A 13,636-nucleotide genomic window follows, 5' to 3' on the forward strand; every position below is an offset into this window, starting at 1 on the left:
ACCTTGGGCATTTCTTTCCATTGTGAAACACTTCGGTATTTTTTTTTATTGTATAAAATACCTTTTATATTGAGGTGTAAACCTGTTCATACACACGAGACAACTGTGGTCGGAACGTTCATTTAGCAAACAGCTAAATCCTGACTCCCACATACATGTGAGCACTTATCTCTGCTGAGCATTTGTGTTGTCAATGATGAAAGAGGAGAAAGCCACTGTCAGACTCCTCCGGTAACGGCCCATCCTCCCTGAAAACAAAAAGATCAATTGTTAAAATTCGATCCCTGTCTCCCCCCAACATTATCTATCTAGGAGATATATATATATACATATATATATATATATATATTTGTGTGTGTATATATCATATATATATATATATATATATATATATATATAATATAGAGAGAGAGAGAGAGAGGGGTGCCGCCCCTAAGCAGGCGATCCGCTCGGATCCGGGGTTGCTGTGGCTCGACCCGGGGCTCAGCGGCCACTCAATGCAAAAAAAGGGGAGTATTTGCAGGGGAGAATGTTCGTGACGCCACCTGCGGGTTGCGGTAAGAAGGGAGTACCGCCGCTGCCGAGGGGAATATCGGGGCAGATAATGTGGGGGCAGCTAGGTGACAGTTCCCTCCGCAGGTAGGGAGGCCCCGGAACTCTGCCGGGGATGGTGGATGGTGTTGTGCAGGCTTGCTGGGCAGGCAGGACGCAGGGAGGGGGCAGTGTACTCACTAAGGTTGTTGTGACATTAGATGCAGCCAATAAAGCAGACTCACACACTGTAGTAAACTAAAGTCTCTGGGTACCACTGCCACTGCAGGGAGCCGGTCCAGGTGTCAGCTCCCACCAGTATCACTTTCATGTTCCGGAGCCTGCCTCCGTGCACAATTTTAGTTGTTCTTGTGACCCTTTGGCCTGATGCTGTCAGGGTTCCACTCCCTATGTATAGGGGGAGCTATGCTCTCGATGGCTGGCACTTGGAATCTCAGTGGGTTGCAGAAGCTGGAAAACCCTATCCCCCTCGTTGTGCTGATGCCTTCGATCTCAGAGCTCTTGGGGAAGTTCATAAAGAGACTATCCTCCACAGCTTAATTATCAAGGCGCTTGAAGCTTTTCCCTGATCTAGTGTCCTGTACCCTACCGTGCTCGGTAGCGGTCCGGTTACTGGATTTTCTGGTGCCGACCGTTCTCCAAAACCAAGTCAGGGCACTCCTTTCCAATACCCTGCGACCAGGTCTCTGACTCCTCTGGTCCTGGACTACTGTCTGCGACCCAACCTAGGTTACTACAGGGAGCTACAACTCCCAGCTCCTCACTCACTGAGGGCTACCACTGTCCTCTCCTAAACTCTTAACTCAAACTCCAACTGACTTCCCTCCCACCAGTCTGCCTGACCCCTAGGTGGGTGGCCCTTTTCCAGCTAGACCAACCCACTGGTGTGTTTGACAGGTCATGATGTGAGGTGTGGTTGGGCTTTGTGGTACTGATGGGAGTGATACCAGTTTTTAGGAACTGGGACCCATGGAGGGGTAGGCCCTGCATCATAGAAAGAGATGATGCAGTCCCCTGTGACACCCTGATATAGTCAGGGGCGACTCATATATATATATATATATATATATATATATATATATACGTATAAGCCAAACAATGTACAAAAGTGGTCGGTGTTCACCTTGTGCTCTGCAGGGATCCAGGCAGGGAGTATGTCCAAGCAAATAGAAGTTTAGAAGAATTGGGATCCAGCAAAAAGATGAAATTTCACCAAAGTTATAAAAGTCCCTTGCTGGATTGCATATTATTTGTGTGGAGTTCCTTCTATTTTTTTGCATGACTTAATGGATTATTAAAGAAGAAGATTTTTATAACTTTGGTGACATTTCATCTTTTTGCTGGATCCCAATTCTTCTAAACTTCTATTTGTTTGGACATACTCCCTGCCTGGATCCCTGCAGAGCACAAGATGAACACCGACCACGGCATAAGAGGAACTCCTTTGTGGTGAGCTGGGTACATATTTTGTACATTGTTTGGCATATACAGTATATATATATATATATATATATATATATATATATAGTTGCACCTTGTTCATTCATTCGTTTACTTACTTTTTCCTCAAAGGGTTATTCCCATGTCCAGAAATCTATCCCAACCCAATATTTATTAGGCGTAATAATAATAAAATTAGCAAATACCTCCAATTAGAAATGTGGCACTGTTCTCCAGATATGGCCATGTGTCTTACCTCATGTGCAGGGCATTGCAGCTTAGGTATCCATGGTTACATTCACTCATATAGTGACAGGTAGTTGCTTGTTGTTTTAACCATTGAGACCAAAGCTGCACTGACCTGTACATGAGGTGAGAGACATGAATATATCAGGAGAACTATACTAAATTTCTAATTGGAGGCATTTGATAATATTATCACATCTTCAACATATTGAGGGAAGGATCATGGAGATGGGAATACAACTTTAAGTAAAATCAAATGGGAGGAAAAAAATGATAGTACAAAAATGAAAATTTGCCTCCATGAGAAGAGCGTACAGCAAGATAAGAGGAGAGAAGAGAAAAAACCCTAACATTCTTTAAGAAGCCCCCAAAAGCGCTGGAGAGTTCTGAATTGACCAGCAATGAGTCCAGATCTAAATCCCATTGAACACCTGTGGAGAGAGCTTAAAATTGCTGATGGGAGAAGACGCCTTCTAGTATAAGAGACTTGTAAAAGAAGAGTGGTCCAAAATACCAGTTGAGAGGTGTAAGAAGCTTATTGATGGTTATAGGAAGTGATTGATTGCAGTTATCTATTCCAAAGGCTGTGCAACCAAATATTAAATTGAAGGTGCCAACAATTTTTTCCCGCCCATTTTTATAGTTTTTTGTTGTTGTCGTTGTTGTTCCAATAAACACAAAGGAAATAAGCACGAGTGTGACAAAACATGCTCAATTGCAATAATTGTCTGCTTTTCTGGGAGAAATAATTAATTTCCTGGAACAATTGAAGCCATGGCTGCATATATATGGTATTTTTTTGTATATGGTTATGATAAGCCTGGGAAAAATGTTTTTACCGCAGCATAAAAAAAAATCTCAAATGTTCTCTGCGTCTCTTTTAGGTTTAACTTTACTTTAAGATATATGGACATTACTTGTGATGCCTATAATCACTTCCGAAACTGCTTGAACAATTTTGAAAAAGTGAGCAATGGGAAGCTGAAATGGACGGCGACAGAAATCAGACCAGTCTTTCCACAATTCTTCTGCTATGAGCGAGAGCACTTGGTAGGTGGATTGTTCTCGTACTGTCTGTGCAAACATTACGTATACAGCCTTTTCATTGCAGTGTGATTTGTCAAAGTCTCTTATGTTGGTGATAAAAGCAATTATTATTCTATTCCTTTTCTTCGAATCCATCTAGTGAGTGAGGAAGACCAGAAACTTGAGGCCCCTTCTTCTGGCAATCAATGGGGGGGTTCTAATTATCAGCTATCCAATGCAATGTTGTTAATTTATGTAGGTTGCAAATTGCTTCTTCAGAGAGGAAGAGAACTTGAACTCTAGTGTCACCTATTGGAGGTAGCAATCCTAAAACTCAATATTGACTCTAACAATTCCTACTTCCAATAAGTGGCACTAAAGTTCAAGTCCTCTTCCTCTCTAAAAAGGCAGTTTGCATATTTACATGCGGATTTTCCCATGAACAAAGTTAATTTTAAAGTTTATTTAGTCAATAGATATTGTAATATTAATACGTTCCACATTTGGATGTGTTTGAATAAGAAATGTTCCTGTGCTGAGATAATCTTATATATGTGTATGTGTCCCTGCTATGTACTGTGTAAGGGTCAGCACACACAGCGAGTAATACGGAGCGAGTGGAATGCGATAAAAAAAATCGCATTCCATTCGGACCAATATTACTCTATGGGTCCCATGAGCGATTGTTTTTTCAGCCCTAATTGGACCGTGAAAACAGTCGCAGCATGCTGCGGGTGGAATGCGATCCTGTTTCACCCGCACCCATACAAGTCTATGGGGCGAGAGAAATATCGCATTGCTCTCGCGTTACTCCAGTGTAACGTGAGAGCAGTGCAATTCTCGCATCAGCCGGCAATGGAGGATATAGGGAGATAAATCCCTCCCCTCCGCAGTGTCGGCCATCCCCTCCGCAGCTGTGGTTTGATCACACGATCGGCCACAGCCGCATGACACTCACTTACCACTGTGCTGCGAGTGTGAGCCGAGTGTCATGTGAGGAATCGCACTGATCCCAGTGTGGCCTCAGCCTAACGGCCGTGTCTGACCGTACAGGGACTTGGTCTGATCATACCACAGCTCCTCGGCCGGGGAGGAAGCAAAAAATTATACAGACATTACAGCACATTATTTTATGTCCATTACTCCCCTATTTTGTTTTTTGTTTCTTTTAAATCTACTATGCTTTTTAATATATATGCTTTTTAGATAGTGGGGCTCACAGGATTCTTTGGGGGGTTGTCTTTAGGCTCCTGTGTATTATTTTACGCTATAAGCCACACCCTCTTAGTAAAGACCATAAAATTAGTGGTAAATTAAAAGGGCCATATCTCTAGAACTATAGGGTGAATTTTTATAAAAAAAAATACATTAAAAACTTAAGGGATCAGCGGGAGTTACATAAGCGTAAAAACTAGCCTTTTTTGACCTCTTCAACAGTTTAGGAAGGTGGAGTGTGCTGACAGATTTCCTTTAAAAAGAACTTTGATAAAATTTGTTTTAGTTCTGGTCGTATTTTTTTTTTTTCGCTTTTCTAGGGAAGATAGTGTTAAGTCTGTTTTCATGCATGTAGAAATTTCATTTCATGCTTTTTAAACTGTGTTCATTTTGGAATAAATATACATTTGTTTCTGAAATCTCTCAATTTATCCTTGAGAAGATCAATAGTGAGACAGTCTCACTAAGCAACATTTGTTTGATTAAAACTATCTAAATTTCAAAGATCTTTTTCTTTTTCTCTCTCTTACTCCAGCCATCATTTGAATACTTACAACTCTAATGTAGGCTTCGTGACTACACCACAGAATTTCTGAATTTTTTTCAGGGCTTCTTTAATCAAATCTCAAGTAGGTTTAGATTTTAATAGAAAATAATTGAGTCTCCATGAATATTTAAGACATTTCTACCGGTGTATAGCCAGACCATTGGATTACACCTATTCGGAGATAAGAATATCCGAGGGAATCCTATAAAGAAAAATCTATTCTGTACAGAAAAAGGTGAAGTCTATATCTGAGGCCTGGTGATGGAGCCATATGTCATGTAAACCTTCTTCTAAATGGTTGAGATATTTTATATTAGGCTATTTCTGCTTACCATATTAGAATCCCCACATATCACAAGACCTTTGAGTTAAATACTTTTTGACTTTTGTTTAGTTTAGTTATTTTAATTGTCAGAACAATTACAGCAATACAATATTTTATATAAGTGTTTTTATACATCGCCATATTCTGATAGCTATAACATTTTTTATTTTTCCTGCAGCATCCAAATAGTTGTGAAAGGGTGGGGGGCTCTCTCTCTAACTGCATCAGGCCCCTCCGACATGATCATTGGGTGCCTATGGTTGTCATGGCTACTGTTGGTCAAAGAACAACCTCTGGGTCCACCAGATTCTAGTGGCCTTGTAGACTCTGCTATAAGCAGGGTCCAATAGGCTTCCAATTGGTATATCACTGACAGGTCTAACACCCTGCATTAGAGAAGTATGTTCAAGTCCCAAAGAGGGACTAAATTAAAAAATAATGTAAAAAAAACTACAAACCTGTCACTATTTAACCCGTACCATGAACGCCATGAAAAAATAGCATTTTGCAGATTTTTTTTTAATCATACTACCTCTCAAAAAGTGCAATAAAATGTAATCAAAACATTGATAAGTAAAGAAAAATTGTATTATTGAAAATGTCATCTTGTCCCACAAAAATCACGCACAATCCTAACTGTGGAAAAATAAAAGCTATAGCTCTCAGAATATGGTGATACTAAAACAAATTATGTTTTGTAAATTATTTTTAGTAGCAGAAACTCAAAAAACCCCTGTATAAATGTGGTATCACTTTTAGTCACGCTAATCAGAATAGTATACAAAGCAAAGAATAAGGGGCTAAAATGTAAAACCTAAATTAGGTAACACGTAACCAAAAACTCCTTGGTGTGCTGACATCTCAGACTTGTACCATATGATAATAAATGTGGTGACCAAAGAGCCTATAGACATAACAAAATCAGCAAAAAAACCCACAAACAATAATTGAGTGTGATTAGTTAGCCCAAAGTTGGACAGTGGTCCACAAAATGAGCACCAAAAAAATAATCAAAAAAACTCAATATAAACAACCAAAGTACTATACATTGGTCCTTAGAGAGGAAATCACAATATTCACAGGTACTCTAGATGGAATGATCTCACCCATGTTGTGTAGCTTGGGGTACATCAAGGTTTCCTCTGTGTGGGTCCTTCCATTTTCCATTTTTTTTTTGTTGTCACTGACCCTACACATCCCTAGGGAAACTAATTTCACCTGTTGACCCAAAACCTTCCGCCCTAACAAGGGCAGACCACATCTAACCCAGGATTAAGGATTGCTGTTTTGACACACTAATCAGAAGAACAAAGCTGAATGAATATTTTTACAAAAAACATTGTTATAAACAAATCATATAAAAATTACAGCTCTCAAAATATGTTGATGCAACAAAATTTAGTTTTTGTATAAAAATACAGTTTTTATGTGTGACAGTAGCAAAATAACTCATCCCACAAAATTATAGCCCTCACAAAATTGTCACTACACTCAAAGATGAAATCCCAGTGGGATGGGTGTAATTTCCAAAATCTGGTCACATGAAGAGGGTTCTGCTGCTCTAGCACCTTCGGAGCTGCAAATGGTGCCTCAAATTGTTCCAGGAAAAATTGTGCTCCAAAAGTCAAATAGTGCTCCTTCCCTTCTGAGAATTGTCATGCGGTCAAATAACATTTTAGTTGTAAAAAGTGTTTTGTTTTTTTTTCTTTTTGACCCATTGGTATAAGGATGAGTTAATTGAGGTGTGTAGTTTGTAAATTTGAGTCACTTTTATATGGGGTTTTTGCTGTTCTGGCACCTTATGGGCTCTGCTAATGTTTGTCACGGATTTGTCACGGCCTATCACAGAGGTATCACGGCCGGCTGACAATCCAGTGACAGCGAGTCCTAGAATATCACAGAGATTGGCAGCATGTGTTGTGATCTGACAGTGGCCTGTTTCCGCAGCAGGCGGACTCTATGACCCTGGAGAACTGTCATCCTGCCTGTTAGTTGCTATCCTCTGACTTCCTTTATTACCCTCACCATAGTTTGTTCTTTGCTGAGCTGTGGAGAGGTTATTTTCTGTTGCTTCAGACTTCTTTGGTTGCTGCTGCCCAGATAAGTGTCTTTTTTGCTATCTACCAGGGCTCTGGTGATTGCAGTCGTGTTTCCCCTGTAGTGTTCCCTTGTGTCTTCCTTTAGTGTTAGTGGTGTTGACTTAGCGCACATACCCTCCATCCTTGCTTTGGCCCATTTGCCAGGGTAAGAGAGGGCCCCAGGTATCCAGCTCGGGAACAGGTTGCTGAGCCTGGATAGGGTCAATGACGGCAGTGAGGGTGAGCTGCAGGTTGTTATGAGGGGCCACCACTTCCCCCTTTCCCTAGTTATAAGGTATTCCTTCCCCCTTCCTGTGCGTTGTCATATATGGCTGGTATAGCCTCTCTCCCCTGTCATGACAGTGTGACATGACATTCGCAATCTATTTCAGCGGAATCTGCTCACTAAAATGATTCTTCCATTCTGAGTTTTGCAAGGTGCCTGAACAGAAGTTTGTGACCACATATGAAATATTGACATGCTCAGGAAAATTTGGGTTAAAAATTGTTGAGGTCCATTTTCTCCTGTTGCCCTAGTAGAAATTTAAAAATTGGAGCTAAAGCAGCATATTATTAAGACGATGAAAGTAATTTTTCATTTTTACCTTCCATTTTGCTTTAATTCTCATGAAGCACCTGAAGGGATGACAAACTTTTAGAATGCATCTTTGAATACATTGAGAAGTAAAGTTTTTAAAATGAGATCTTGTCTGAGTTTTTTCTGACATATGGGACCCTCAAAGTCACTTTTTAAAGTAAGGTGGTTCATTAAAAAAGTAGGCATTGTAAATCTTATTGAAAATAAAAGAATTTTGTAGCCTTCTAGTGTCGTCACAAAAAGACATATGGTAATTGTTTCGTATTAACTGTTTTAAAGGCATAAAGATCAAAGTATGATAATTGTGATTTTTCTACATTTTCACCAATCTTCAGATATTTTAATAAATGCAAAATCAAACCGACCTAAATTTACAATGAACATAAAGTACAATGTGGAATATGTAGAAGAATTCCAGAGTAATTACCATCCAAAATGACACATGTCAGACTTCAAAAAAGTGGCCTGGTCAGGATGGTGAAAGTGACTTGGGTGGGAAAGGTTAAGAAGTCAGATTTCTTGCAATGCATATTTAATGAATTACCACAACATGCTGGCCAAATGCTCCACCGGCTACTGCTGTGTTAGTGTACTTTCTCCTGTTTTGAGTGAATGGGACATAAACTGCAGTAATCCTCAGTGACCAATGTTTGGAGCTGCGGAGTTTCGCTACGTTGCTTACATTTGACCACAGTTGGAGTAGGTATCAGCTGATCAATGGGTGTGCCAAGTAGAGATGAGCGAACCCTAGGTTTGCCGAACACTAACTTTAAAAAACAAACAGTGTTCGGAGTTTGAGCACTTTACGTAGGAACTTCACTCGTGAGAGCATCGCTGTGCCAAGGTACGCAGCTCAGTGCAAGCCGCATGTAGTATTTGATCAGCTCACACTGGGGGTAACAATAGCATGATCAGATAAAGCGTGCAACCCCGCCAAAAACAATGGAAAAATCCATCCCTGGAAGTGATCTGCTTATGGCTGGCTGCTTGTGGGCAAAGACCCGCATTGCCAATCAGTGATTACCATTGTGGTTCGGGCCAAATCCGAACCCGTGGAGATACGGTTCAGATGCATGTGCCTAACCAAACTTCCACGAGTTCACTCATCTCTAGTGCCAAGTGTCACACCCCCATCAGTCTCATATTGGTGACTTTTATATAGGAAAGGTCATCAATATTCTAGTCCCAGGCAATCCCTTTAACCTTTAGAAATTATGCAGCTGCACAGACCTACAAGTACCAATGACATAGTATTATTGAGATTCAAAACCATAAAAAAAATCTGATAGAAAATTCTAAGCTTTCAATTTATTTCCAAGGCCACACAGCAAATACCAATACCTCCTCTGCTTCTCTCTCTTGTCACAGAAGCAGAAAACAGGGAAACTTCTCATCCATCTACTGTGTACACAATATCCAAGCTGATTCTCAGCATTAGTCATTTTGCGCATGGTTTATGATGATGGCGACTTTAAAATAACATTTCGGTCTGAATAGTAGTTTGGACATATTGCCAAAGTTGGGAAAATATGTCTGAGCTATTCGACATTTCTTAGGTCATGACCAAAATGACTGAAAATATATATTTATTTGATCAAAATAACCTTTTTAATGTAATATGTCCAATTTACTCCTCTCTATTCAGAAAGGGTATGCTGTCACATACCCATGTGTCTCTGGGTCACATACCATAGATTACACTATAGTAAAATAATGCTTGAATCCTGTAGAGATGGACAGTATATTTTTAGCTATCATATTCCCTCATGATCTGGCATTCGAAAGGACTTCAAAATATACGAGTTGTACCCAAAAGAAATGGGAACCATCTTTTGGAGGTTGGGCCACCAGGAGTATGGGCTTTTTCCAGTAGGTGACTATTCGTGGAACCTTTCTGAGTTAGTATGGTTGTCACCCTTGGGGAAGGTTGCGTTTGGCTTCAGTGATATATATTTATATATAATAATTATTTTTTTTAAGGAGTTGTGCAATCCTTTGCATATTTTGTGATGGCTGATTCACACAAACATGAAGTTTTGTTTTCTTTTGGGAAAAAACATCAGAAACTACTGTTATGAGGAGGTACCCAAAAGAAACCGGAATTCATTTATAAAAAAAATATATATTTTTTTTAACTTTTTAAACTTTAGACTCCTTTAAAGTACTTCCCACATTATAGTACCTCGGAAGGGCAAAGACAAGTAGGCCTGCCGGAGACTGGGGAGACTGTGTGGATGATGTCAGACGTACAATTTAGAAGGCTTTATATAAGGACATACAGGGGTGGCCATACTTTATATAGGAAAAACCTGGTGAGCGGTTCCGATTAAGCACATTTTAAGTTATTTTTATAATTTAACTGTTTTATTTTTTTTCAACAGGAAATATGGAAAATTACAGCTATTTCTCTTATTTGATGCCTTTACATACTACATTAAAGAGGACAAAAATATGAAGTACAACGAAGGCAAAAAAAAAAGTATTAACTAGAAAAACACTGACCTGGAGCCATCTATAATCCTTCAAATGAATGTATGCAAGTGATGATATTCTAGATACTAAACTGTTATGGGTTATTTAGATTAAAGGGTGGTCTGAAGACTGAAGAAACTTATTTGTTGCCCCAATCTAAACTAATTTCTAATATGGCTGCATTTAAAATTCCCTACCCTTCCCTCACTACACTAATTACTGTTGATTTGTTTTCCACCTACTTTCTTTCTGAGGAGGCTTTGTTTGAGAATCCCAGTGCATGCTGCAATACTCAAACAAAGCATCATCAGGGTGCAGAGGCTGAGGCCACTGACACAGCTTCTGTCCCTACCTTAAAATGAACTGTCTTCAGTAACATTTGTTACAGTGGCTGTTCTGGTCCCTGCACGCTATCATTGTGTGATTTGCAGTGACAGCACAGTCTGTGTTGCTGGCTCAGATTGGTAGAAATGGCAACAGAGCAGCATACCGTGTCAGTGCGCAGTGTCTGAGTACCATGCAGCATTCAAAGACCAGTGCCACCCCCGTAAGTGACGTCATCAGACAGGAAAGTAGAGAAAAAAATTAATAGTAGTTAGTGTGGTCAGGTAAGGGTAGGGAATAGTTTTGTTTGGGTCAATAAATAGATAGGGATTTAGATAATTATTTTAGCCTTTGAACCATCCCTTTAACTAAACAACTAACTTGGTTGATGCAAAATTTGTACTATATTCTGTTTGTTTCTGTTCTGTATTTTGGCTCACTAGCTCATGCAGGCAGGCCTTAAAGAGGACCAACCACCAGAATTTTCATATATAAACTAAAGCCAGTGCTATACTGATGCTATCATGCTGATTCCAAACATACCTTTAGTTGTGAGATCGGATGTATACTTTCTGAAATATAGGCAAGTAAAGTTTGTGAAATGCAGTTATTTCATAAGAGGTGCAGTGGAATATCTAATAGGTGGGTCTGTTTTTGCTAGTTATTCCCACCCCTGTCTGCCTGCCTGACCTTCCTCACCCTGTCCTTCCACTATAATAACAAAGACAGGGGGAGAAAGCCCAGTTGCACTACAAGCGGAGATTTCACATACTGCGCACCAGAAGAAACAAACGTGAATATCTCTGCAATACAGCAACGCAGCACAAAATATAAAAGAACGTCAAAATCCTGGGAGCTCATAGATTTATAAAAGGTATTTAACTCAAAAGAGGATCCATCACTTGCACAAAAAATTAAGTCAGATAACCTCTTTAAGAACAAAACTATATCCTGTTTATTTCAGTTACTATTTTAATTTGAAAATTGTTCACTTCTGAATGTGGCTAACATGACAAAACATGTATTGTTATAACTCTTAAGAAACCTTTTTTCTTGATACAGGTTTAAGGACTAGATTTAAGGTTTAAGAAAGTAGGTTTCAAAGCAAAATCTCCAGTCCTGACACTCCCAGGAGAATAAAAGAAAAGCACAGAAATTGATCTTACTGAACAGCCTGACATAATTTCAGGCTTTATATGAAAAACAACCTGTCACGTTGAAGATGCAGTCTGACCTGTGGGCAGCATATTATACAACAAGAGACACTGACCAAAATGTGAGGTTTTTTTTTTTTTGTTTTTTTGGGGGTTTTTTTTTTAAATGTTTTGGAGCAATTCGTAATTTATTGGTTTAAACTCATATGCGTTTACAAGTCCAGTGGAAGTTCTACTTGGTCTAGGCACACAGAGAGGGCTGTCAATCACGGATTAACTCCACCCACTTGACTCTTATACTGGTATTGAATAGAATAAGTATTAGTTTCTGTGAATTTTTTTATCTACAAAACTTTATATGGATCAACTGTAGCTGCTCTAAAACATTCTGACTCCATATTCAAGTTCAGTACCAAGACTATTTATTTCATCTTTTACATTAATACTTAAAGATAATGGGCCCAATTCATCAAGATAATTTTACGCCTCTGAATAAATTGGCCGCATCTGAGCAGTGGTAAGTGCTTCCATGTGCAACGCCTAAAGCCTCTCTCCAGTCAGTTACTGTAGTGAGATTTCTGGTGTATATAATGTCACAACTCATCATGAATTGGGCGAGATGTGGCCTCCCACCCCTGCTGCACCTCAATCCCATCTCAGCTTTTGCCGAAGCTGTATGAGTCTAGTGTGAAAACTCCAAAAGTCGCAAAATTTGCGCTTATATTTTGGTACTTTTCAAAGTCCTTACACCAGAATTTTGCAGTGAAACCTTTTTTTATTTGCGTTTTTGTGTTTTGTTGATACAGCATTTTTTATCGTGTTATTGATCCTGCTTTTTTTTGTCTCTGTTTGGTGTGTCACCCTTTAAATAAAGCTGTTTTCTTTTTGAAACGTCCTGGTATTGACATAATTAGATGTGTATTCCTTGCGTTTTTCTGCGTTCCCGCCGCATAAACTTACAAAAAACATGTGTGTTTTTTACCTGCAGAATATCCTCATGTAACGTTAGTCTATGAATAGTATATCACTAGCTAACTTTCACATTAAGGACTTTTTTTTTTCTAGCGTGAACAAATACGTGTCCTCTTGTTAAATCACTATGCATATTTTAGACCTGTTTGTGGTTTTTTAGACTTTTATTTCTGAGTGAAATGTTTGCAGTTTTTTAAAATGAGGCTATAAAAGCACAACTGTGTAAAATAGAGATTTTATAATAACAATTCTACTTCTGATACATATATTTATTGAAATAAAGTTTTTAAAACAACTTGAAGTATTCTTATGTTCTACATTTTTTCACTATACATTATTCTAAATGATGTTTGTGTGTGTGTCTAGCATAGTGTGTGTGTGTCTAGCATAGAGTGTGTGTGTCTAGCATAGAGTGTGTGTACAAACAAATAGCAATACACTTATACAGAGAATGTTTCAGTATATGTCCCTTACATAAATAAAAATGCTTTTTTATTTTATTGTCAATTTAGTTTTTTTTTTGGTGGGGGGGGGGGGGGGGGGTTATAAAGACCATGGTCAGAGTATTACAGTCCAGGTAATAACACTGCATTGTTTGCCTGAGAAAAATACTTTGGAAACACTGGTAATTAGAGTTGGGCATAAAGATTTTGAAGACCCTGTGAATCTCCCCCTACCTGCTGACAG

At 39.1% G+C, this 13,636-nt stretch overlaps 1 protein-coding gene across 1 annotated transcript in view; it reads left to right on the top strand.

Annotated features, from left to right (window-relative positions):
* Positions 1 to 13,231, top strand: part of METTL22 (methyltransferase 22, Kin17 lysine) — a 285,223-nt gene extending 271,992 nt beyond the window's left edge. The window contains exons 10-11 of the mRNA XM_075317898.1: positions 3,123 to 3,288; positions 10,409 to 13,231. Of these exons, the coding sequence (XP_075174013.1) occupies positions 3,123 to 3,288; positions 10,409 to 10,444 (202 nt within the window). The 3' untranslated portion in view covers positions 10,445 to 13,231. The remainder of the gene's footprint in view (positions 1 to 3,122; positions 3,289 to 10,408) is intronic.
* The last annotated feature ends 405 nt before the right edge of the window (positions 13,232 to 13,636 follow it).

Source organism: Anomaloglossus baeobatrachus, chromosome 7 (assembly GCF_048569485.1).
Source record: "Anomaloglossus baeobatrachus isolate aAnoBae1 chromosome 7, aAnoBae1.hap1, whole genome shotgun sequence".
NCBI lineage: Eukaryota > Metazoa > Chordata > Amphibia > Anura > Aromobatidae > Anomaloglossus > Anomaloglossus baeobatrachus.